Source organism: Anastrepha ludens, chromosome 5, assembly GCF_028408465.1.
Source record: "Anastrepha ludens isolate Willacy chromosome 5, idAnaLude1.1, whole genome shotgun sequence".
In the NCBI taxonomy this organism is placed as follows: domain Eukaryota; kingdom Metazoa; phylum Arthropoda; class Insecta; order Diptera; family Tephritidae; genus Anastrepha; species Anastrepha ludens.
Window position 1 is genome coordinate 73,702,072 of NC_071501.1, and position 24,629 is coordinate 73,726,700.

Sequence of the window (24,629 nt, forward strand, 5' to 3'; positions counted from 1 at the left end):
GCCCTGAACCTGTGAGCTCGTAGAACGCTTGGACTGTGGGATTTCTTGATTAACATGCCTGCCTTGGCAAATAACCGAAAATAAATCACTCTTCGTCGAGCTGATTTTTCTTGTTTTTATGCCAAAAACTTGATATGGAATTTCTTAAAATAAACCAAGCAAATTAAAGAAAGCAAAGCGGCATTTCAAAAACAAGCACTAAGTTTTATGCTGTATATTAAATTTGAACTAGGCAAGAGCATATGAGTAATATACTTTTTTTTGTAAAAATTTATTTTGCTGCTTGCCTATTTGCACACTCTTTCCACTTCACTTCATCGCTTATACAATTTGTACTTTGATTTGTTTAAAAATAGCAAAATTGATTTTCAGATTTACCCATCCCTCAGTCTAGCATTCCTCCGAGCGAACGCCCAGTCTTTTGATAGACTTGCGCCTGATTTTTTAGCAATTTCAATAATTAAGACATCGCTAAAAGCAAATGAGCAGCAAAAAATATTTTTGGAACAACAAAGAAGACGAAGGTGGAATGAAGCAGTGGTGTTGATAATGGGTTTGTTTGGGCTTTCTAAATTGATTGATGTCATTATAGGCCGTAGAGTAAAGAGGGGAAGGCCGGACAGTCGCTTGTGAGACTTTTTTAATAGCTACACAATGCAATAAATATTTATTGATCTAAGCACACAGACACCTGGTTTTTTTGCTTGGCTAGCTGTTAAATGGATCTCAAAATAGATATATGCAGTCATACACCTGCACAGCAGATTGCATTAGCAGTTAATTTTCCTTATTCGTGCAGCTCTTCTTTTCGGTTGTTTTATTCTTCCCTTCAACACGTTTACGGTTTAATATGAGAATGACACCACCTACCGGCTGCCAACTGGCTGGTGAATGTCATTAATTTGTCAGTATAGATTTTTGTGTATCCACATTAGACTCTCTTTATTTGGGTGTGTGTGTGTGCTTGTGTGGGTTATTATGAGATTGTCTCGATGCATATCTACTATAGTATTAACCCACTGAACTAATCGCGCGTGCTCTAACATTTTCTTATGGACGTTTAGTGGTGCTAGTGGCGCCAATTTCGGCACGGAGCAACACCAGCAACAGCAATGAACGCGCACGTTTCTCAGTATATATCGGTCATCTAATCGAAGTGTTCGAAGTGCGATAAACGTAGTTTATAATTAGTGCTTTTTTCTCGGTTTTTTTTTTTTACTTATTTGTTGTGCGCAATAATTTAACGCCAAATATAAACAGGCAGCACCAACACACATACATAGGTACATGTGTGCGCGTTTATAGTGGGTAAAAAAGTGCAAAAATACGAATGAATAGCAGCTAATTGTATTGAAACTCTAAGTGAAGCAGAAGCGGCTACACTTGTTGCTTAGGCCTCTACTGCTTGTTCTACAAACGGACATACATATTCGCATATATGCGTAGGTACTAGTTGTGTGTGTGTTTTGTTTTTTTTCTTGTTGAGCGTCAAAAAATCGTGTAAATAAATTTTGAGAAGCCTGGCACAGCGCATAAATAAAGTTACTCGCTCTACACCTGGTCTATATTAAAGATCCATCCATATTATGTGTATTTGTTTGTTTGTGTGTGTGTGAAATTACATCTTGTGTTGAAAACAAATTTTCTGCTTTGTTTATTATTAAGATTTTCGCTAAGCAATCGATGCTGCCGCCGCTGGTATCCCTCCGTTCACCCGCACTTAGCCAATTCCATTTGCTTTTACCATAAAAATGTTTTCGTGCACGATTTAAATATTCATGCCGAAAGTAGACAGCGAATTTTAATTTTTAGTTCGATTCTTGGCGGCGTGTAGTAGAAGACATAATTTTCTTAACAGTTTCGTTTATAATTTTCGTAATAAAATCAATCGGCTTTCATTAAGAGGAGGCAAATAATCGGTAAAATAAATATGAAAAAAATTGCATATTCCTGTATAAGATCGGAAATATTATATGAAAAAGTAAAATATGTCTATACGTATAACTACAATCTGCTAAAATAAACAAAAGTGTTAATAATTTCAATTCAAGGCAGGTCAAAATCTTAATGGCTCCAGTGTGCACAAATTATATAAAAAAGGCAAAACAAATATATGGAAAAAACACTTAAAATTCCCGCGCAGGCACTCAAGTGAAGCTTTCAATAACCAGATTCACTAAAAACAAAAAAATTGAAAAAAAATCTCATATATTGTATCTGAACAAAATTGCCACAAACTAAAGTGCCAATCTAAAAATAACTGCACTTGAACCACACAAAGTCGATTTTTATTTAGTTGGCATTGCGCGCTTATATCGGATGCCATTTTCAGCAATACTACACCTGCCGGAGTGCAAAAAAAAAAAAATACAACGATTGAAAATAACTACAATTGCCTACGAACGGCGAAAAATAGTTGGCAACAAGTGTGCACTTACAAAAATATATGTAGCCAGCAAGACAGTCACTGTAATGCGAATCTGCCTACATACCTACCACCGTGGTGGTCATTGCTTCTAATACAATCGAAACGTTCATAATAAAACATCAGACCATCAAGTTAGGTGGCAGCTGAGCAAGGAGAAAGTGGAAAGGGATATCGTCATTTCAAAAGCCCTGCAGGCAGTTGAATCAGCGGCTGCTAACTATTCATTATATTTCTATTATTGCATTACTTTTTCACTTCGTACGAGCTTTCTTCACCTGTTGTTGTGCCCCTCTATTCAACTGGCTTCGCCTCCATCCCTCCTCACCTACCGTCTCTCCAGCAATCTGTCAGCATGATGAAATATCCGCGCACCACTTCAACCACTTCGTCGGGGTTTTTCGAGGATGATGAGCCTATGATGAATTTGGCATATCAAACGCCTCCACATTCACCGGCAAACAGTACACCAGAGGTATTGCAACGTCACATGGTGCGCATGTTCAGCACTGAAGAGTGAGTGTTTCTTTTTATCAAATAATTTTATGATACGTTTTGCAGCATTTTGTTAAACTATCATCAATAGCACTTGATAACTAGTTATGTACATAAAACATTTGTAGTACTAAAAGTAGGTGTCGGTAGGTGTAACGGCATATATATGTATAGGGTGTTTTTTTTAGCTGCGTGAAAACTATCGATATCGATAACTATGGTTTAACAGCTGAGAATGACAAGCTGTGTTGACATTTCTATTCAGTAGAGTTTGGCGAGTCATCGCGAATCGTATAACGCCAGAACAACGCTTCCAAATTGTGGAAATTTAATTAAAAAAATGGTACCATCGGTCCTTATTTCCTTCGAAATAATAAAGGTAAATGTCGTTACGGTGAATGGAGAGCACTATCGAGCCATGCAGATTGATGCTTCTAAAAATTAATGCCTTCGCCTCAATTGAAATGATGTTTTTTAGGTGTTTCTTTATAAGCGTGTAAAACGGTTCAGTAGAACGGGCTATATCTGTGTCCATTGTCCATGTGAAGACAATTTTTTGAAGGCTGAAAACTTTTTGAACGAACCTCGTGCGGCCAAAAATAAATAATTTATTTTTTAACAATGAATCAGAAAATAAAATGATGAAAACAAAAATAAAAAATCTTTTTTCGTTTCCGTTTTAAACGCTTTTAAAGAAACCCGCGAAGTCACCATTTCAAATGAAGCAAGGACCTCAATGAGTGAAGCATCAGCGACATTTGGTTCCAACAAGACGACACAACTTGCCATACAGCGCTCTTAACAATCGATCTATTGCCTTTTATACTATTCAAGCCACTATTGACGTTATGCGGCCAAATTTATTACAGAAAATAGTCAAAAATAGTACTGATCGAATGTAACTCGTAGCCGCGACGGACATAAGCCGGATATCATTTTCAAAAAATAAATGTCTTGAAATTAGCTAACCGATTATGAAAAAAGAATTATTCCAACAATATTCCTGTTTTGTATTATGAATTAAGTTCGCAAGCTCTTAAAAAACACCCGATATATGGGTATGTATTATAGGTATTGCTAAGTAAAGAGTTTCTTTTTATACCCACGCGCGCGCCTATGCCCAAAGGTGTTGTAATTTTGGTGAAATCGCCCAATAACCACGCCCATCTCTAATATAACGGTAATTGAAAAAAGTTATATCTCGGTTTTAAATGATGACAAATTGTTCAAATTTTGATATATATGATGAACCCAAGAAAAGAAAAAGGACACATTTATAAATCACTTCCCAATTTCTCTTCGAATTACGTGATTCGCAATACCAAATTTTGAGAGCGAATCACATCGTGGAAAAACATAGGTGGGCACACTGCATTATAAATTTACTGCATTACAAATAGCAGTAAGCAGTAAAATTTTACTGATTACTGAAAAAAATTTGCATTACCAGTACACTTTTACTGATTACTGAAAAAAATTGCAGTAAAAATATTTTTTTACTGATTACTGAAAAAAATTGCAGTAAAAATATTTTTTTACTGATTACTGAAAAAAATTTGCAGTAAAAATATTTTTTTACTGATTACTGAAAAAATTGCAGTAAAAATATTTTTTTACTGATTACTGAAAAAAATTTGAAGTAAAAATATTTTTTTACTGATTACTGAAAAAAATTTGCAGTAAAAATATTTTTTTACTGATTACTGAAAAAAATTGCAGTAAAAATATTTTTTTACTGATTACTGAAAAAATTGCAGTAAAATTACTGATAATATCATTTGATTTGCATTATCAGTATAATATTTACTGTTTATGGGAAGTCAAAATGTAATACACTCTCATCACGAGATTCAATCATTTATGTACTCAATAATTCTCTCTTTTTTTTTGGTTTCTCTTATTTTCCTAAATAACAAAATAATAACCCCATAACTGTAACTGTCGTACAATCCAAACAAAAGAATTGGATGAAGATGCACTGAAAAAAATAGGCCAATAAATATGTATTGCACCCTACACACATCTATACAACATAGAAAGAGTAGAGGTTAAAGATATATTATTTTTACATAAATTATCAGCTTCTTTGTCAGAATCGATTAATCTACGTTCTTTCGTTTGTCAAATCAAGTTTACTTCAATATAATATAATAATAAGTACTCTTTAAGTACTCCAGATTCGATGACAAACAAAGGCAAAAAATCCTTCAATTTAATTGAAATTTTTTATATTTACATATTTTCTTACTGCACAGATGCACACAACTTTGGAATAAATGCAATAGACCGAAATCTGCAGAAGTAGTTAATGGAGTAATAAATGCGAATTTAATAACTCCATGCATAACAAGGTGGAACTCGCTTTATGATTCCGTAAATAAGTTACTGGAGCACAAAACCAATTTAGCAGAATTGTGTTTCCGTTTAAAAATTCCTACCATTCTCAGTGGTGAGCTTGAGTACTTAGAGGAATACGTAAAGCTTATGAGACCTATTGCAGAAGTAATCGATTTCCTTCAGGGTGAAAAGACCATGTATTTTGGTTATTTCATACCCACTATAGCGTCCTTAAGTATAAAAATGCGTCGTTTGGAGCCTAAAAGTTTGAAGTAATATATTTAACCGAAAGTAGCAAAAAAAATGCATGAAGCTTTGCTTAAAAGATTTGAAAAGTACTTCCTGATTCAGCCTGACGCTTGGGATGCTGTTATTGCCGCTATTTCTGTCCCTGACATTAAGTTGCGATTTGTGAAAGCTCTTTTAGAAACAGCTAAAACGCAAACAGAAGAGGAAGTTAAAAAAATGTTCAACACTTATGTGGTCAAGTATGGAAAAGTAGCCTGTGCCAAAACTCGTATTCTACCTCAACCACCTCAAAAAACATTTTTTGACTTCGGGGATGAAAGTAATGGTAAACTGTTTACACTTGGTTTTCAATTAAATATTTGTTTTATGCATATATTTACTTAAATAGATATTAGCATACAATGTGGTTCCACTGACTCGGAAAATTATCTGCAAGAAACGCTATTATACCTGGCCGAACGAGAAGAAACAACAAGTTGCCTAAATAAATATCAGGCTATTAAAAACGTATTTTTAAAATATAATACCCCATTACCGTCATCTGCACCTGTAGAACGGTTGTTTTCATTCGCTGGAATTGTAAATCAGTCTAGAAGGCAAAAACTCAGCGATGCAAATTTTGAAATGCTTGTGTTAAGAAAGGCTAATAGCTAATAGCAAATAAAATTATATTAACAGTAATTTTACTGCAATTTTTTCAGTAATCAGTAAAAAAATATTTTTACTGCAAATTTTTTTCAGTAATCAGTAAAAAAATATTTTTACTGCAATTTTTTCAGTAATCAGTAAAAAAATATTTTTACTGCAAATTTTTTTCAGTAATCAGTAAAAAAATATTTTTACTGCAATTTTTTTCAGTAATCAGTAAAAAAATATTTTTACTGCAATTTTTTTCAGTAATCAGTAAAAAAATATTTTTACTGCAAATTTTTTTCAGTAATCAGTAAAAGTGTACTGGTAATGGAAATTTTTTTCAGTAATCAGTAAAAGTTTACTGGTAATGAAAATTAAATTGCAATATCAGTAAAATATTATATTTACTGCATTCTTACTGTTACTGCAAAGTGCCCACCTATGTGGAAAAATTATTGTGTCGAGAAGGTTGCTAAACACCTCAGGTATTGTGGAAGTGACAATTGTCTTCTGAGGAACTGTTCCACCTCCATAAGAAGTAGTTACAGCTTTGAAGTAACTGCATCTTTCAGGAACTGTGAAGTGATCATTAAAATCTGAAAGCTTAACCTGCAAGAAAAGTTTATATAAATTTGCATATATTTTAGAATCTAACTCAGTCCTACTGTGAGATAATTTGCAAATCTGAGCTCGCAGATGAACTTTCTTTTAAAAATAATTTTATAAATTTTGTGAATTATAATATGAAGTAAGAGTTTAGTTTTGTCTTTTTTTATCATCGATATATATATATATATAAATAATAAAATAATAAATAATATTATAATAAGAGATCAAAAAGCCGAACTGCCAAAGTGAATTACGAATGAGCCGTGGAATCAGGAATTCGCGAAATATATATATATATATATATAATTGGCGCATACACCCTTTTTGGGTGTTTGGCCGAGCTCCTCCTCCTATTTGTGGTGTGCGACTTGATGTTGTTCCACAAATGGAGGGACCTACAGTTTTAAGCCGACTCCGAACGGCAGATATTTTTATGAGGAGCTTTTTCATGGCAGAAATACACTCGGAGGTTTGTCATTGTGTGCCGAGGGGCGACCGCTATAAGAAAAATGTTTTTCTTAATTTTGGTGTTTCTCCGAGACTCGAACCGACGTTCTCTCTGTGAATTGCGAATGGTAGTCACGCACCGACCCATTCGGCTACGGCGGCCGCGAAATACTAAGCGAATTTTTTAGAGAGCGAATTAAGTGGCATGGGAATAAAGCATAAAAGCGGGCATTTGGATAACGCCTTAAGAAAACCCAACCAAACTTGTTCCATGTATTACTTCCCTCCTCATTTAGGTTTGATCCAACTGGTTGACTTACAGTCATGTATAGAGTGGTTCGGCAAATAGCGATACCAGATGGAGTTCATGTTGTTCTGATGAAGTTTCAAGTTATGCGTTTTAAAGTAGTCCACCCTTATGGCGCCTATTTCTATTGCGAATTTAAGGAGACATTTCCAACCCACTACTGAGATATCTTCTAATCCATTAAACTGTGGTACCCTCGGATATTTCAATAGTGTTTAGAATAACGCAGAACATACGCAAAGTATATGCTCTACAGTTTCTCCTGAGCTCCTAAATTTCCGGCATTCCGCGCTGGTCCAGACTCCTATCTCATAAGCATACGCCGCTACTCCACCCATTTAGATCCGACATAAATATTATGGAGCTCGTATAAAAATACGCTCACTTTTTATATGTTAAGTCTAAATTTCCGTCGTCCATCTACCGTTACAACCTTTAACTATCATTGTCTATGATTGTTTCCAGAATTAACTAAAATGTGCCGGGTATATTAAAATTATTCTTATTCTTATTATTTCTTAACATTCTACTTTTATTCTCTTCGCTTATCTCTTATATATATTTTTTTTTCTTATTTATTTGTATTTCGTTTTAAGTATATTTAGATATTTATATTTAAATTTATTATCATCAAACCAAAAATTTGCATTTATTTGCTAATTAATTTGTTTATTTGCTCTGTTGATTCAATAAATAATTCAATGATTTTTTCAAAATAGTTTTGACATAGTAGAAGCTATGCCTAGCAGAAGTCAAAATGAATTCATTTTCCCTCGAAAATCGCATTAAATGAATAAAAATTCACTATTAACATAAAATGACGAAGCGATAAAAGTTACTTATTATAAAATTTGTAATATTTTCAGTCAACTTAATCCTTCTCCGGAGATTAACAATTAAGAATTTGATGGATGAATTTTAGTCGGTTAACTAGGTATATACAGGGTCCGGCACTCGAAGTTTAACCCACTAAAAAGGCCATAAATTTAGTTTGGAAAATTACTTTTATTCAATTTAAAGTAAAAAATGTGTGAAAATAATACAAAATTAAGAATCAATTTACATTTGCTCGATATCACCACTTTTTGCCTTGACTTTGGCCTTGAGACGGTCCAGAAACTAGTCGCGAGCTGCCCGAATGTGACTTGCAGGTATTTTGGCCCACTCGCAGACCATGACTTTTTCAGCGCATCGAGACTGGTGAATCTTTTAGTTCGGACCTTGCTCTCCACAATGGCCCAAAGAGAATAATACATTGGATTCGCGTATTCGTGAATTTCAGAGCCATTGTGTGGACGTTATGAAGTTCGGAATGTTGTTTTTTTAGCCATTCCTGGTTCACTCGAGCTTTTTGAGACAGTGCCGAGTCTTGTTGAAACGTCCATTGTCTGCCACCAAAATCTTTGACTTACCTTGACGCCAGGCTCGATGAAAACGCCCAAACCATTACCTGTGGCGGCTGCTGCCTCCTGGTGGCCAATCGATTACTCAAAATCTCGTATGAACGGTCGGTAAAATAAATGCTATCGTTTTGAGAGTTTACGAGTTGCTCAATTTGAAAAATTTTTTCGTCAGAAAACACAATGTTCGGACATTGACCGCTTTCGGCCAAGCGAAGCTACTCCTTCGGTCTCTCAAGTCTGACTTGTTGCTGCTTTCATGTGAGATCATGCGCTTTTTTGATCTTGTAAGGCTTGGCTTTGAGATCATTTTGCAGTATGCGGCGGATGCCACGGTCAGATCTTTTCAGTTTTTTTGCCATTTGATTGACACTTCGTCGGGGACTTCAAGTCATCTTCACTTTTTAAACCATTTCACGTGACATTGCAGTCTTTTGATGACCACCTCCATGACATTTCGCGATGCTACCTGTATTATTGTAAGGAGTAATGGTGCGATAAACGAAAGCTTTATTTACTTTAATTTGCTCGAGCTCACGAACAATCGCTGATTATTTTCCAGCCAAATATAATGCAATTACACTACTACGTTCGAAATCCATTACTGCTTTATTTTTTTCGCGTTTACTCGAGGCAAAATGCTTCCGCGCGCTTGTAAAAAATGCTCTGGGCTGTCATTTAGCCAACTAACAGATAGGTGATGCCCGGCCTCCAAGATCATGCGTCTCGACCTCAATAGACTCCTTTTTTATGGGGTTTGCATAAGTCACAAGCGTATGCCCATAAGTATCTTTGCGAAGACACCTTCAAAGTCAACATAGCACCTGCTTTTCCTCAATCTGAGCTGGATCTTTGTGATAGAATTATTGGAAATTGGCCTAGATCCCTCATCCACAAAGTACTGCATCAAAATGTTACTAAATGAGTTGGTTAACTAGATTCTAAGTATTCTCAATATTCTTTCTTTTGAAACTATAAGAAATGTTACATTTTCTTCATTAAAATGGCATACATAAGTAAATTATAAATTTAATTTATTTTTGATTCTGTTGTTCAGCATTAATCTGTTTTTCATTGGCTGTATGAAGTACTGTATTTTTAGATGATCAAATGAATAAATTAGACCTTTCAGATCCCTGTTGCACAAAGAGTTGAACAATATGGCATTATTCTTACACAAGATGGCGCAAAATTAGTGACCCTATCGAAAGATTTACTATTTTAGTAAAGAGCTTTTTATTCATACAAAGCTGGACAAGCAATGGAGCGCATAAAAATCCAAATATAGATTTTCATCACTCAAAATTTTTTTTTTATTTAGTAAAAAAGGTCGGTCGCCGTAGCCGAATCGTTTGTGCGTGACTGCCATTCGGAATTCTGAGAGATGCTAGGTTCGAATCTCCGTGAAACATCAGAGTGAAGAAAACGTTTTTTCTAAAAGTGGTCGCCCCTCGGCAGGCAATGGCAAATCTGCGCGTGTATAGCTGCCATGAAAAAGCTCCTCATTAAAGGACCATTTGCCGGTCGGAGTCAACTTAAAAGTGTGGGCCCTTCCATTTGTGAAACAACATCAAGACGCACACCACAGCTCGGCCAAACGCCCAAAAAGGGTGTAAGCGCCAATTATAAATATACGAGTATATAAGAAGTTACTTCTAAAATACCAATACCACAAACGGCCTCCCAAATAAATGAAGTTTCGTTTGTACCTTGCACACAGTTGTGTTATTCCTGTACAACATTTTGTTTACATTTCTAGTGAATCACTTCAAAAAACACAAGAAAAAAACTTAAATGTGTAATCTCAATGCCAAACAACACCGATAAGCGCTTGACTTAGGCAAACCTGTTCCACTATAATTGAAAATTACCATAAAACTCTAATGACAACTCTAATTTGCAACAAAAGCGCAGCTAAGAAAAAGAGAAAATAAAAGGAAGAAGTGACTTGAACTGCCCACTAAGGTACGAGTGAAACAGTTATCGCACAGTGAGCGGCGGCTTGCGAGTTTGTAATATGAGCGTTCTGAACATTGTGTGTTTTATTCCCTCTTTTGTTGGACTTATTTGTCTTTTAATCTAACACTTTTTTTCTGAAACCATTATTTTTGTTCTTTTTACTGCCTTTCTTGCACAACAGTTGGAAAAAAATGTCACAAACTTGTATTTATAATTGTTGTTATTTTTGTTAGCGTGCATTTGAGTAACGTCAAATTGAAAGGCTTCCTCTCCGCTTGTTCATTCGCTCCTCTCTACCGACCTTTTTCCTTCTTTTTACGCAGCAAAACCGCATTAACGCAGGTTAATGCACTAAACAATAATACTTTGACCTTAAGTAAACTAAAATACAATGTAAGTAGAAAGAAAACGAAATGCAAAAAAATTGTAGAGAAATGCAAGAAAATAGTGCATTTACATGCGTTTAGGTATTTGAGTGCAGAAAATTTTTAACATACCCTGCAGGAAAATCTGCTGGTGTTAAATTGATATGTATTGTATTAAATTTAGACCCTTGGTTAGTTTACGTTGCATATTTCTCTCTATAAACACCTCTCGAGTTTTGCACGTCGCAAAGTGTGACAGTAAGTAGTAAGTATACTGCGGTTTTCAGAAATTTTGTTTATGATCTAGTCTCACTTGAGAAAGAAGAATTATGAAACATGGGAGAGCAAGTGATGGAAGACTAAGTATATGCAGAGTTGATTACATAAAAAATAAAGAAAGTTTCAGCAAATACGTGCGTATACAAGGTGGCTCAAAATCAATGGAAATCTTTATTTACTATTTACTTTGCAAGTGTCAAATATGATTGGTACGACGCTATTTACGCCTTCCGATGGGTTGATACATTTGGCGCCACCTTGTATGTACATTTTACATTACATGCATACAAAAACAGTTGGGGCCGTTTTCCCAACGGAATTATAAAATTTATTATATTTTAAAACTTCCTCCAAAATATTTCGAAAAAATCTTAATATTTATGCATTTCCAAAAATCGAATTTTCATGATTAAAAATAGTTTTTAAAAATATTCTTTTTTTCGTTTTTAAACTTTTTTTTCTAAAAAATCATTTCAGAAGAGTTGAGGTTTAAAAGGTCTGCTTCATAAATAAAACAAATTTCTAAAGGCAGCTTACAAAATAACTCATTTTTTAACTTTTAGATTGAAGGGGAGAAATTGTGAAAGAGCTTCCCATTTAATTAGAGTATTTGTCATCGGTGCGTAACAAAATACTACTAGCTACTACTTTCGTTACACTGTGCTCTGCTTCCTAGAAAGTATAAATTGTCTCGCACTACATACTTACATACTCGATATTTTTCGAAATTAGTTTTAAATTCTTCAAATGAAATTTATCTGGATCTGGTCTCGAATCTCGGTGAAACACCAAAAAAGCAATGAAGAAAAAGTTTGTTTCTAATAGCGGTCGCCCCTCGGAAGGCAAACCTCCGAGTATAATTCTGCCATGAGAAAACTCTTCATAAAAAATATCTGCCGTTCGGAGTCGGCTTAAAACTGTTAGTCCCTCGATTTGTGGAACAACATCAAGACGCACGCCGTAAATAGGCGGAGGCGCTAGGCCAAACACTCAAAAAGGGTGTACGCGCCAAATATATATACATATATATTTTTTTTATTTTTTATTTTATTTTATTTTATAAACGTTTACATAACAATAAAATTATTATACAATCGAATATATATATAATTCTCTGTTTCGATGTTCTGAACCAGAGTCAACTATGACTGATTATAGTTGCTTAAAAAGGAATGGAAGTATATAATTCTAACTTACTCGGAAATTTTTTAATAGCAATTTAATTAAAGTGGCACAATAATACTGAACTACTAAATCCTCATCAATACTTCAGTCCTCTTTGAAGAGCCAATACATTTATGATCAAGATATTTTTTCACTGGTTAACGTTTTTTTACAGGGTCAATGCCACAAAGCTCACATTACACACATCCACACAAATACATATCTATTGATTAATTGCCTCGCTTGCGTTGACGTATATTTTCTTTGTCATTTCATTAGACTTTCTTTCGAAAGTAATTCGATATGAGTGGCTAATCGCGCTTTAATCGATTTGAAGGCAAATAAGCAGTTTTATAAGGTTTGCCCAAACCAATAAAAAGGTGACGTTTTTCTCGAAAGATATATATTTATTCATAAATACCAATATTCCGGGAGCCAGAGGCTAATTTTTTTTTTATTCTACTAAATGTCAACAATACACAAAAAAATTTCAGCCGGTATTAAATTAGTTGTTAAAAAAATTTTTTTTGACACGTTTCGCAGCATCCCACGCACGTACCCACCGCTACTGGACCAGCTGACGGTTGGTTTCGTCATCCATTGGATGGCGTCTGCCTTCAGTATTACAATCAGTCGGCGTGAAATGATGAGGTCAGAATGGTCCCTGGCTCCCGGACTAATATGCATCATACATATATTATGTTTGTATGGATGTACATTTTTTACAAGTTCACCTATTCAGCTGACGTGTTTTCCCCCCTCTACCGCGCAGCTGACTATTTTTTTTATTCTACTAAATGTCGTGCTAAAACTCCATTCTTTCGTGGGTATTTTGAGTTTTGAGAACAGGAATAAATTATCAAGGGGCTGAATATGATGACTGAGACCTGATTAATATGAAAGTACCTCCAAAAATTTCATATCCATATAAGAAAACAATGTCTTTTCGTTAGAAAAGGCGCAACACATTCCGGGGGGAAAATATTAAAATATACAAGTATTTTAAGCTACTTCAAATTTGCACTTTATTGTACCAGAATTCAATGTAGCTAATTCTTTTTTAATTCTGATTAAGTGTTTTGAAATTTTTATGAAAGTTCGTTAAATTTTTATAATATAAATCTTGCACAAAGTCTGAAACATAGACTATTATGGTGCTTGTTATAGAGAAAAATTACTAAAATTTAAAAATAACTAAGTAAATAGTCTGTACTTGCCAATATGTGTTGCCTTTGTAATAATTTCAGGGAGTGTAACATACCAAAAACACATATAAAAATAGAGTCGAAATTCTAGTACAATTTTTTTAGCAAGCCTCGTATATAAGTATGCACATATGTCTGTAACTCGATTCGAAAGGTGACTCTATTCGAATTTATTATTAAACTCGAATTTGCCTATGCATTGGTAAAAGTTCGAATCGAGTTATTAGTTTTGCGAACGTTGTACCACTATGTTGTAAGAGTATTGGAATGTTAAACGTCAAAATACATAAAAGTTTTTCAGCCTTCCTCAATAAATTCGGCCAAAAATCTCGATCCTTTCAAGACATCCTCCAGTTTTTCAGCCTTCCTTAATAAATTCGACCAAGAATCTTGACTTTTTGCAGATTTTTTTTTTTTATTTTTTATTTTTTTTACTACAAACATTTAACAATATATAGGTATGCAATGTTTGTTGACACTACAACTAGTTTAAAGGAAACTAACAAGCAGTATGATTTTAACAATTATGTGGGGTTTTTATGAAGAGAATTTTAAAATCTCTTCTTTACATTAACTACCGATAAGATCATATGGTTTTTTCGCTGGAGTCGTCGGGTTAGGCCTGCGGTGTTGAGAATTTTGCTGGCTTCCTCGTTAATGTGCCTCTGGAGCCTCTTAGAGTGGGCTTCTGCTTGTATTTTAATAACTTCAGCGACCGTAGGAATGCAGAGGTCACGATGAATATCTGCAGTGCGAACGTGCCAAGGTGCGTTGACAATATTTTTGATAATTTTATTTTGAAATCGTTGAATTATGTTAATATTACTTTGACTGGCACAGCCCCAAATTTGAGCGCCGTAAGACCACACGGGTTTGATAATTTGATTGTATATCATTATTTTGTTATATATGGAGAGTTTTGAATTCCGTCCAATAAGCCAGTTCATTTTTAATATTTTCAAATTAAGTTCGCTTCGTTTTATTTTTATATGCTCCTTCCAATGTAGCTTAGCATCGAGGATTATACCAAGATATTTGGCAGTATTTGCGTATGGAATTGGAGCGCCTAGTAGCATTATTGGGTGATGGTTTACTTTTTTATTGGTAAAGGTCACATGAATTGATTTGTTACTATTTAATTTTATTCGCCAAATTTTCGTCCATTTTTCTACTGCGTCTATAGCGGTTTGCGTCGGCGGTTTTTCCTGTTGCGAGGATTGCTGTGTCGTCAGCAAAGGTGGAGATCATAGTGCTTGGAGGTATTGGTATATCTTTCGTATATATAAGGTAAAGAAGGGGTCCAAGAATACTTCCTTGCGGCACGCCAGCATTTATTTTCTGCAATTTGGAATACTCATTCCCTTGTTTTACGCGAAAATACCGTTCAGTTATATACGATTTCATAAATGCACTGTATTGAAGTGGCAGGCATGACTTCAATTTGTTGATAAGGCCTTCATGCCAAACCTTGTCAAATGCTTGCGCGACGTCCAGGAAGACTGCTGAGCATATGTTTTTCTCTTCGAACGGTTTTTCTATTTCAGCTGTAATTCTGTACACCTGATCTATGGTGGAGTGTTTACAGCGGAATCCAAACTGGTGTGAAGGTATCAGGTTGCGAAATTCAATTATTGGTTTTAAGGTATTTAGAATGAGCTTTTCTAGTAGTTTTGAAATTTGTGGCAACAAGGAGATTGGGCGGTATGAAGAAACAATATCTGGATCCTTTCCTGGTTTGGCAATCATAATCATCTCTGCAATTTTCCACAGGCTTGGAACATACTGGAGTCGGATCGACGAATTGAATCGATTGGCTAATTTTACTAGACTTTTGTTGGGTAGTTGCTTTAATACTTCCGCTGTGATTAAATCAAATCCAGGTGCCTTTTTGTCTTTTAGTTGCTTGATTTCTCTTTTCAGTTCGCTCACAGTTATATGTGGGATTAGAGTTGTTTCTTGATCTAAGGAGGGATATAAGTCATCGGATTGACTCTTGTTCGGCTTTTTGCAGATATCATCCAGTTTTTCAGCCTTACTAATGAATAAATTCGACCAAAAATCTCGACCCCTTGCAGACATCCTCCAGTTTTTCAGTTCAAAGAATTTGTGGCAATCTAGGTTTTTCTTGGGCGACCGCTTTCGTTTGCGTCCATCCTCAGATGTCCAGCACACTTAAGATGCTGAAGCTTAATGTAGTCGGCAATTTGGAAGTCGATAGCTTAGCTAGGCATTCTTCACTATAACATAGGCGCTAGTTGACGTGATCTATCCACCGTTCCAAAGATGCGAAGTAGGATTTTTCGCTCAAGTATGTAAAGCTTTTTTTCATCTGCCTTACGTATCTCCCAAGCTTCAGAAATACGAACAATGCAAAGCTTAATTATAGTTTTATAGAGTTTCAGCTTTGTTCGCTTAGAAAGAAACGCGGAATCTAGTGCTTTGTATGCCGAAAAGAAGACCACGCTCCCTATTTGGAGTCTCGCATTCACTTCTTGTTGGATATTGCGTCCGCAGAGATGATAGATTCAAGATGCATGTATATGACTGGGTATAAACTTGTTATTGTTTATGCTTTCGAAGCTATAGCTTCATATAAAATTTTAGGCTTTCCGAGGAAGGCCTTAATTAACTCCTCCTCCTTAACTCCAACCGCAGTAAAACTTACTGCTACTCTAAAATTCCTTTGGAGGCTATCAACATCAAATAGGGCAAGACCGGTTTGCAGCGCTGGCATAATCGCACCAAAGGTTACCCTTTCCCATAATGTTACATCCCGCGAGGGTTCTCCATTTAACTCTTCAGTTAATCACTCCCACAAATTTGTACATGTTTGCTTAGCATTAGCGCACTTTATATAGTATTTGACCAAATTTGGATACGATTCTATAAATAACACCATAATTCCAAATTGGCTTCATGTTTAAACTTGTCATATTTAATAAAAAATGGTTAAATTACTAGCATTTTTCATATTGCTTTCCCGTTCTATAGCTAAAAGCTAAATTCGGCATAAAAATTCGAGTAGCATAGTTGCCAATTTTCGTTTTTCGAATAAACTATTCGCAATGCGAAAATAGATTTACCAAGTACAAAAATTCGGCATTCGCGTGAACTGATTTTCGAATCGAGTTACAGAATAAGTCCCCAGTTATTTTGGAAATTCGAAATGTATGCCATCTACACAAAATGAGTGCCTGGTAACGTGAAGAATATTTGCAAATTGTTAAACAAAAAAGTGCTAGACGCTGCCAAAAAATGTGTAAATATTTGACATAAAACAATTAAGCAAACGTGCTACTTGTTTTTGTGTTTGCACAACACGTCTTTCACGGTCAACTTGATTTGTATTCGCATACGAAATCGATTACCGTTTCGCCAGTTGCAAATTTCCAGCTGAAGTACACAGCTTATTTCACATGCGAGAGGTTTTAGGGCGGGATGAGCGAACGAAACAATGGATTTTAAATATTGACATAAAACACACGAGTCGACAAAGGCAAATAAGCTGCCGAAAATAATTGTTTACTGTTTTTATTAGTGTTTTTTATTTGTTTATCTTTTGGAATACCATGGCAAGACTTGATAATGAATGAGTTCATTAATCACAAATGGCTATTAACATGATTTCCCAAATTTTTTTAGGTGATTTGTGTTACAACACACGTACATATATATGTATATGTTTCTACTGTTTTTTTTTTTTTTGTTTTTTGGCGTTTTTTGTGCTGAATTTTTGACTCCCACGAAAACTTGGCAAACATTTGAAAAGCACAACGCCAACACGTGTCGCTAATCACCAGCTGGTAAAGCAAAAAAAAAAAAAAAAAACAAATATAATATTAAAATGCATAGAGTTCACATATTGCTTCGTCTTTGCATATTGAAGCTGGAAAAATCAAGCTTTCACATGCTAATACTCGCGCAAATAGTTTATTGATATAAACTGCATGCTCAGCCTCAGCCTACCAGTGTAATTGGAAACCAGTTCAAATTAATTTTGAAATATATGCAAAAGTAGCGCACAATTAAAGCAATTACGAGTATTCTGGGATATATATAGATAAATATTATTGAGAAAATTAAAACAATCTAACCTATTTGTGTTACCACAAGGAAATGTGGAAGGTTAATATTCAGAACAAGTTCAGCTTGAGCAAATACATGCGATATGTATTAAATATGTATGTGCATTAGGGTGCAGGAACTATAAAATATTTCTGCATAATATTAAAATTTTTATGAGCTGGATCGATTTGAAAGGCCCTCCAGAAATCGAGTTTGCTTTATAAATAAAATTAATTTGTCAACATATTTTTAAGCACGAAAGGTCAGCTTAAACATGTTTAAACATTTTCTCTACGGAATCTATGTAATGCTTTTTTTTTTTTGGAAAAAAATCGGGACGTAATGGGTTAATTTTCCAAAAACTTGAGGAAAGTAAGTGCTGAGGCCGAGGTATTTAAGTTTCCTTTAAATTTGTCTGCCAAAAACAGTCAAAAATAGCATAACACATGAATTATTTTGACTTGTTTGATACAATTTTTGAACATTTAAGTGCGCCTTTGGATCGGAAGCTTTGTTTTTGGAAAAAATAGTTTCAGAAACAAATTTTATTAATAAAACAACCTCGATTTTGTGGGTATTTTCAATTCATTCTAACTCTTAATATTTTCCCGAAATATTTTGGCGAAATTTTTAAAATATGTACCCCAAATTTTATAATTCTGTGAAAAAAATGCAAGGTTTTTTGATGAGGCACCCTATGTATATGCTTACGCTCTCACAAGGTGGCGTAAAATTATCACCCTCTCGGAAGATTTATAATTTTTGCAAATGGCAGTCTTATTCGAAACTTGTAAACTAGACAGATGCAATATAGCAACAGACAAGCAATGTAACAAAATAAAAGTTTCCATCATTCAAACTCTCTTTTTTTATGTAGTAAAAAAGCTACCCAAAACCAAAATTGGGTGAATAATTTTTCCAACCTTGTGTAATATCTACATTAAAGTGAACGGGTGGAAAAACGACTAATCATGCTGGCGTCAGTCGACAACTATCTTGGCGTCAGTCTTGACAAAACGCTTACTTGGAATTCCCATATTGAGTGAGTTACTTCAAAAGCCGCAAGGGCATTCTTTGCCTGCCCAAGGCTTTTTGGTAAGACATGGGGACTAAACCCTAGAATGACATTCTGGACATTCACCACAGTTGTGAAACCCATAGTCACTTATGCATCCTTAGCATGGTGGCCCAAGGTCAAGCAAAGAAAGGCAGCAAAAGAATTAAACAAACTGCATCGCCTGATATGTGTTGGTATTACAGGGGCTATGAAAACATGCCCCACGGATGCATTGGGTGTGCTCCTGAACCACCGAATGAATACCACCGCTTCCAATTCTAATTGAAAGAGAAGCTCGCTCGAGTGCCTTAAGATTAAAAGGTATATCTGAAATTAAAAGTGGGGTTATGAAAGGACATTTAAAGATATTGGAAGACTTCCTACATAGTCCCATTCTTCATAGGGATGATATACTATCACCCAAACCAATACTCTTCAGGAACTTCCAAGTTATAATTAATGAACGAACAGACTGGAGAACTAACTCTATCACTTCCAAACCTGGCTCCCAGCTATGATTTACTGATGGGTCCAAATTGGAAAATGGTAGAACAGGGGCAGGAATCAATGGGCCTAAATTCAAAAAATCGATTCCGATGGGATTCTACCCAACAATATTCCAGCCAGAAATACATGCCATCAAAATATGTGTGAGAGAATGCCTTAGCAGGAAAATGAGAGGTACTCACATCTACATACTTTCAGATAGCCAAGCGGTTCTTCTTCTTTCTGTGGACTCACAAAAGGCCACATTAATGAATTCCTTAGGAAATGGGAAGAAAGAAAGCTTGCTGCACACTGGCTAAACTGTGCCGGTCAGCGTCAAGCCAAACTATTCCTAAGTCCCAACAAAGGAATATCTGACAAACTTCTCTCACTAAACAGAGTAGATCTGCGTCTTTTAACAGGATATCTTACAGGCCCCTGCAGCCTGAGGTATCAACTAAATAATATTGGTCTATCTGAGACCAATGTCTGTCGCTTTTGCGAAATGGACATAGAAAGCTCAGAACATGTGCTTTGTGAATGTCCTGCGTTGGGCAGACAAAAACTTCATCACCTTGGTGGTATCGTAGTATCTCCATGCAATCTTTGGAACAACAAACCCAAAATTGTGCTAAAATTTTTAAAATGCCTTAAACTCTAGGGTTACAAAATAGGCCTTTCACAATAGATCAGCTCTGGTCGCAGTGCGTAATGGCCTTCTAATGATAATAATAATAATCATGCTGTGCTTTTTTAAACGTAGTATTACCGCTTGGAAACACCTTGCTTAAAAATTTGCTACATACACCTTTCCTGTGGGGTTCCGCAATAGCTATTGCCTTTTCTCATATAAAATGTGTAGGGAACTTAGGTACTAAGTGATTATACAGGTATATCCCCGATTTTCACTTGAAAAAATAAACACAGGATTATAATGACCGCCTACATACTCGTATAGTAAGCTGCATAGAAGTGATCTTGCAATCCCATGAATTTGTACTCCGCCTTCGATCAAAAAGTTCCCGGAACAAGCGCCAAGTGTCACCACAATTTTTTTTTTTAATTTATTGCACACCTTGAATTTTTGTCAGAAAATCAGACAGTTAATAAGGACTACTTTTTGGTCATTATGAGATGGAATAATTGCATTGCAGTTGATGGCGAGTACTTTGAAGCCGATAATATCACTTTTAAACAATGAAATTGTAATTTGAATTTTCTGTATATATTGCGGGAACTTTTTTATCAAGTTGATTTGTGTTTGAACAGTAAAGATCTGGCCATTATAAGTGTTATTAAGCCATATTTCTTTATAACTTAACAACCATGCTAGTGTTCATAATTACTTATAGATGCAGTAATAAAAAATGTTTATAATGAAAATAATTGATGGTTTTCATGATTTGCCAATTACACAAATAATTATATAGTTTCATTCCGAGGCAATATTGTGACATATGTATGTATATAGTATACAATTACAAATCCAATTTTAACCCCATTTTTTAATTAATAATTAAATAATAATGATATATTTCTTTCTTGACGTGTTTTCTTTCTTTTTATTGTATCATTTCAGGTAAGTCGTGGAAATACTTTAATGTGCATTTTATCATAAAAGAGAGCCAAATATCGTGAGTAAACTCTTAAAACGCATGAACGATTCCATGTCAAGTGATCCCAGTATTTTCAGCATTGTGAATTTTGTTGAAAATTTATTGGTTTACGCTGAAAAATTTTTGAAAAAAAAATATTAAATTTTCATATTTATTGAGTGTTGAAAATTTTAGAATTGGTATTTTTTAAATTGGAGAATATGTTTTTTTTTAGTTTTATTTTTTAATAAGAAAAATACTTAAAACAAATTCCTTTTGGAAAATTAAATTTTTTTGCTAAATTTGTTTTGTTTTGGAAAAAAATTGGAATATCTGGTTTATTTTTATTTGAATATTAAGTTTTCTAGGTTTCTTGGTGTGAAAAATACTTTTTTACTTTTACATTTTTTTTTTGTTTTTTTTAATGAAAATTTGATTTTTTACAAATTTTTTTTTTTTTGGAAAAAAATTAAAATTTCAATTTCGTTTTTGAAAATTAATTTTTTTTTATTTTGGAAATTTATTTTTTTTTATTTTGAAAATTTATTTTTTTTTATTTTGGTTTACGCTGAAAAATTTTTGAAAAAAAAATATTAAATTTTCATATTTATTGAGTGTTGAAAATTTTAGAATTGGTATTTTTTAAATTGGAGAATATGTTTTTTTTTAGTTTTATTTTTTAATAAGAAAAATACTTAAAACAAATTCCTTTTGGAAAATTAAATTTTTTTGCTAAATTTGTTTTGTTTTGGAAAAAAATTGGAATATCTGGTTTATTTTTATTTGAATATTAAGTTTTCTAGGTTTCTTGGTGTGAAAAATACTTTTTTACTTTTACATTTTTTTTTTGTTTTTTTTTAATGAAAATTTGATTTTTTACAAATTTTTTTTTTTTGGAAAAAAATTAAAATTTCAATTTCGTTTTTGAAAATTAATTTTTTTTTATTTTGGAAATTTATTTTTTTTTATTTTGAAAATTTATTTTTTTTTTATTTTGAAAATTTATTTTTTTTTGTAAATTTTTTTTTGTAAAATTTAATTTTTTTCGTAAATTTGTTTTTTATATCGTCTTTTTTTGTTTTGAAAAAAAATTTTATTGTTTTACAAAAAATTTTGGCGAGTAAATTTTCTATTTCTCATTTTTGAAAAGCAATAGATTTTTTTTATTATTAGCTAAGTTTATGCTAGCAATCCCTGAAAGCTTATTAGTAGGATTTGCATAACTTTTCGAGTTTTATTCAATAACGTACGTACAGTGAACCAGTGAAGAAACCGTGCAAAATGCGGCTCTAACGTAGCGCTAGCAGCCTCGTATATTACATCCATTTGCAAATCGATCGAAGCGACGATATGGGCATCAGTATAATACTTATCACACCAGACAAGCTTTATGTATTCTAGTATACAATTGGATTCAATAAATGTTCTCTATGCCACGCCGTAATATTCGAGTTTAGGACCCTTAATTCACATGTTAATGAGTTTTGCGTAAAGGGCCAGGCCTAGACTCTTACAAAATCAGATTAACTGAAGAAGTGAAACCTGTTAATTATTTGAAGCTTCGAGGCTGAGTAGGCTTCGGTAAAGCTATACAAAACTAAAATGATAATTTATTATCCGTATAGTTAAGATCCTATTGATCCAATTGAGCTACAGTAGCCCAAAACCTCCGAACTCATATTCAACAAATGCCTATATTGCTTCGGTAATTACCAACAGGTAACTCAGTTGGAGTTATCCGCGATTTTTTGTTTTTTCTTTTCTGAATAAAAATTTTATTTTTCATCCGCCAACCGAGCGCTCAGTCTAAATTTAGAAATTTACTCATTCATTATAGCTTTTGCTTGCAAAAACATGCCCGACGTGTTTGGATTTATTCTATTTTAGTATTTTTAATTATCAGTTAGTAGTCATGTAGAAATTAGTTACTGTTGTTCCTGTAATACAATGCCGTAATAATTATTTCTCAATTTTAACATACCTATGCAAATAATAGCAAAAAAATATCATTTATTTCAGCCAGAAAAACTAGCAAAACAAAATGCAACATTAAATGATTCTGATTTTATCCACTCTTATTAAATGTCAGATTCTGGTGGGGAATGATGATCAGGCGATTGTATCATCACACACACAAGTGTGTGTGTATAGTGTTAGCGCTACACAAAGTCCGCAAGCTGTGTCAAGGTCGGTTAGATTTAATGAGTTTTGCAGCAATCCGCAGCCACACCTCGTATATACTCATTGCAGTGAAATGGCTGATTTTATTGAATACCAGCTAATACTTGGCGAGCTTTGCGAAGCCTCATAAGAAAACGATTAAGTTAGTTTTTCCTTGTGCGAGTGAATAAATACTGTTAGAAGTCAAGCGTGTGAAATTTCATTAAGATTAGGGCGAAAACAAAAATTAAGTAGGCGTGTACAAAGAAGACAATATTGTCATTTTCAAGTGATTATAGAAAGTTTCATTCAAGTTGGCTTGCAAATAAAAACCATAGTTCAAAACTTCAAAATCTCATTTATGTTATCCCCATGCACTAGATGTACGTACATATATAATTAGAGATTCCATCGTTGTCTCATTATTCCTTCTTCATACATTTTAATCTCAACGTCAAATGTGAAAACAAATCAGCGGCGTTTGAGGTAATTTTATAAAGTTTTCACTCAGTCTTTCGAAATATTTCAATTCCAGCGTCGTGTTGCCGAAGTATACCTTTTCATACCAATTATTTGGTACGTACGTACACCTGTGTTCGAATAAATAGTAGTGCGACAAATGTCCACGTTTTAATAATTTTTTAATTTTTTTATTTAATTTTTGTTATGTTTTTTATAAACCAAAAATCAACGAGAAGTGTGAAATATGCACTTTGTTGCACTAATATTGAATGCATACCCGATGCAGAAATTCTGAATGAGGCTGTGGCGATCGTATCGTTGTTTATTATTGGGTAGTTACACGGGTGTCAAATGTCACCACGTCAAGTTGCACGAATGAGCAGCACCTAGAAGTGATAAGGCTTTATTATGAACGATTTGAAAAATATTGAAAACGTAGTTAATTTAGATATAGGACAGCCATTTTGAACGTCATTTTTCTTACCATATTTAAAAATCGGAGTAATTGAACCCAATTTCCCACTATCCATCGAAACTCCCGAGGGGTAGATTGATGATGCAACATAAAGGCTTAGCAGGTGATGAACTACATTTCTTAACAAAACAAAATTAGAGTCTCTCAAGATCACTTTTCAAAGATCACTTCAGGTAAGAGATACCGATTAGACATTTCATTCTGTGACATACATCGACATCAATTTTTTTTTTTTCACAGGATAAAATTAGATTGAATGAAAACTGCGCCAAATTTTTTACTGAACGATTTCATGTTGCATATACAAGGTGGCGCAAAATTAATAATCCAACTTTGTTTCTGAATAACTTGTTTTACTAAATAAAAATAAAATTATTTTGAGTGATGAAAATCTTTATTTTGAGTTTATAATAGCACACATTGGGCTTCTACAAAAACAAACCTTAATATCACAC

At 34.0% G+C, this 24,629-nt stretch overlaps 1 protein-coding gene across 1 annotated transcript in view; it reads left to right on the plus strand.

The window, feature by feature from the left end:
* The first annotated feature begins 2,720 nt into the window (after positions 1–2,720).
* The window catches only part of LOC128863513 (protein bunched, class 1/class 3/D/E isoforms-like), a 168,144-nt gene continuing 146,235 nt past the window's right edge, over positions 2,721–24,629 (plus strand). Inside the window, exon 1 of the mRNA XM_054102716.1 lies at positions 2,721–2,941. Within this exon, the coding sequence (XP_053958691.1) occupies positions 2,781–2,941 (161 nt within the window). The 5' untranslated portion in view covers positions 2,721–2,780. The remainder of the gene's footprint in view (positions 2,942–24,629) is intronic.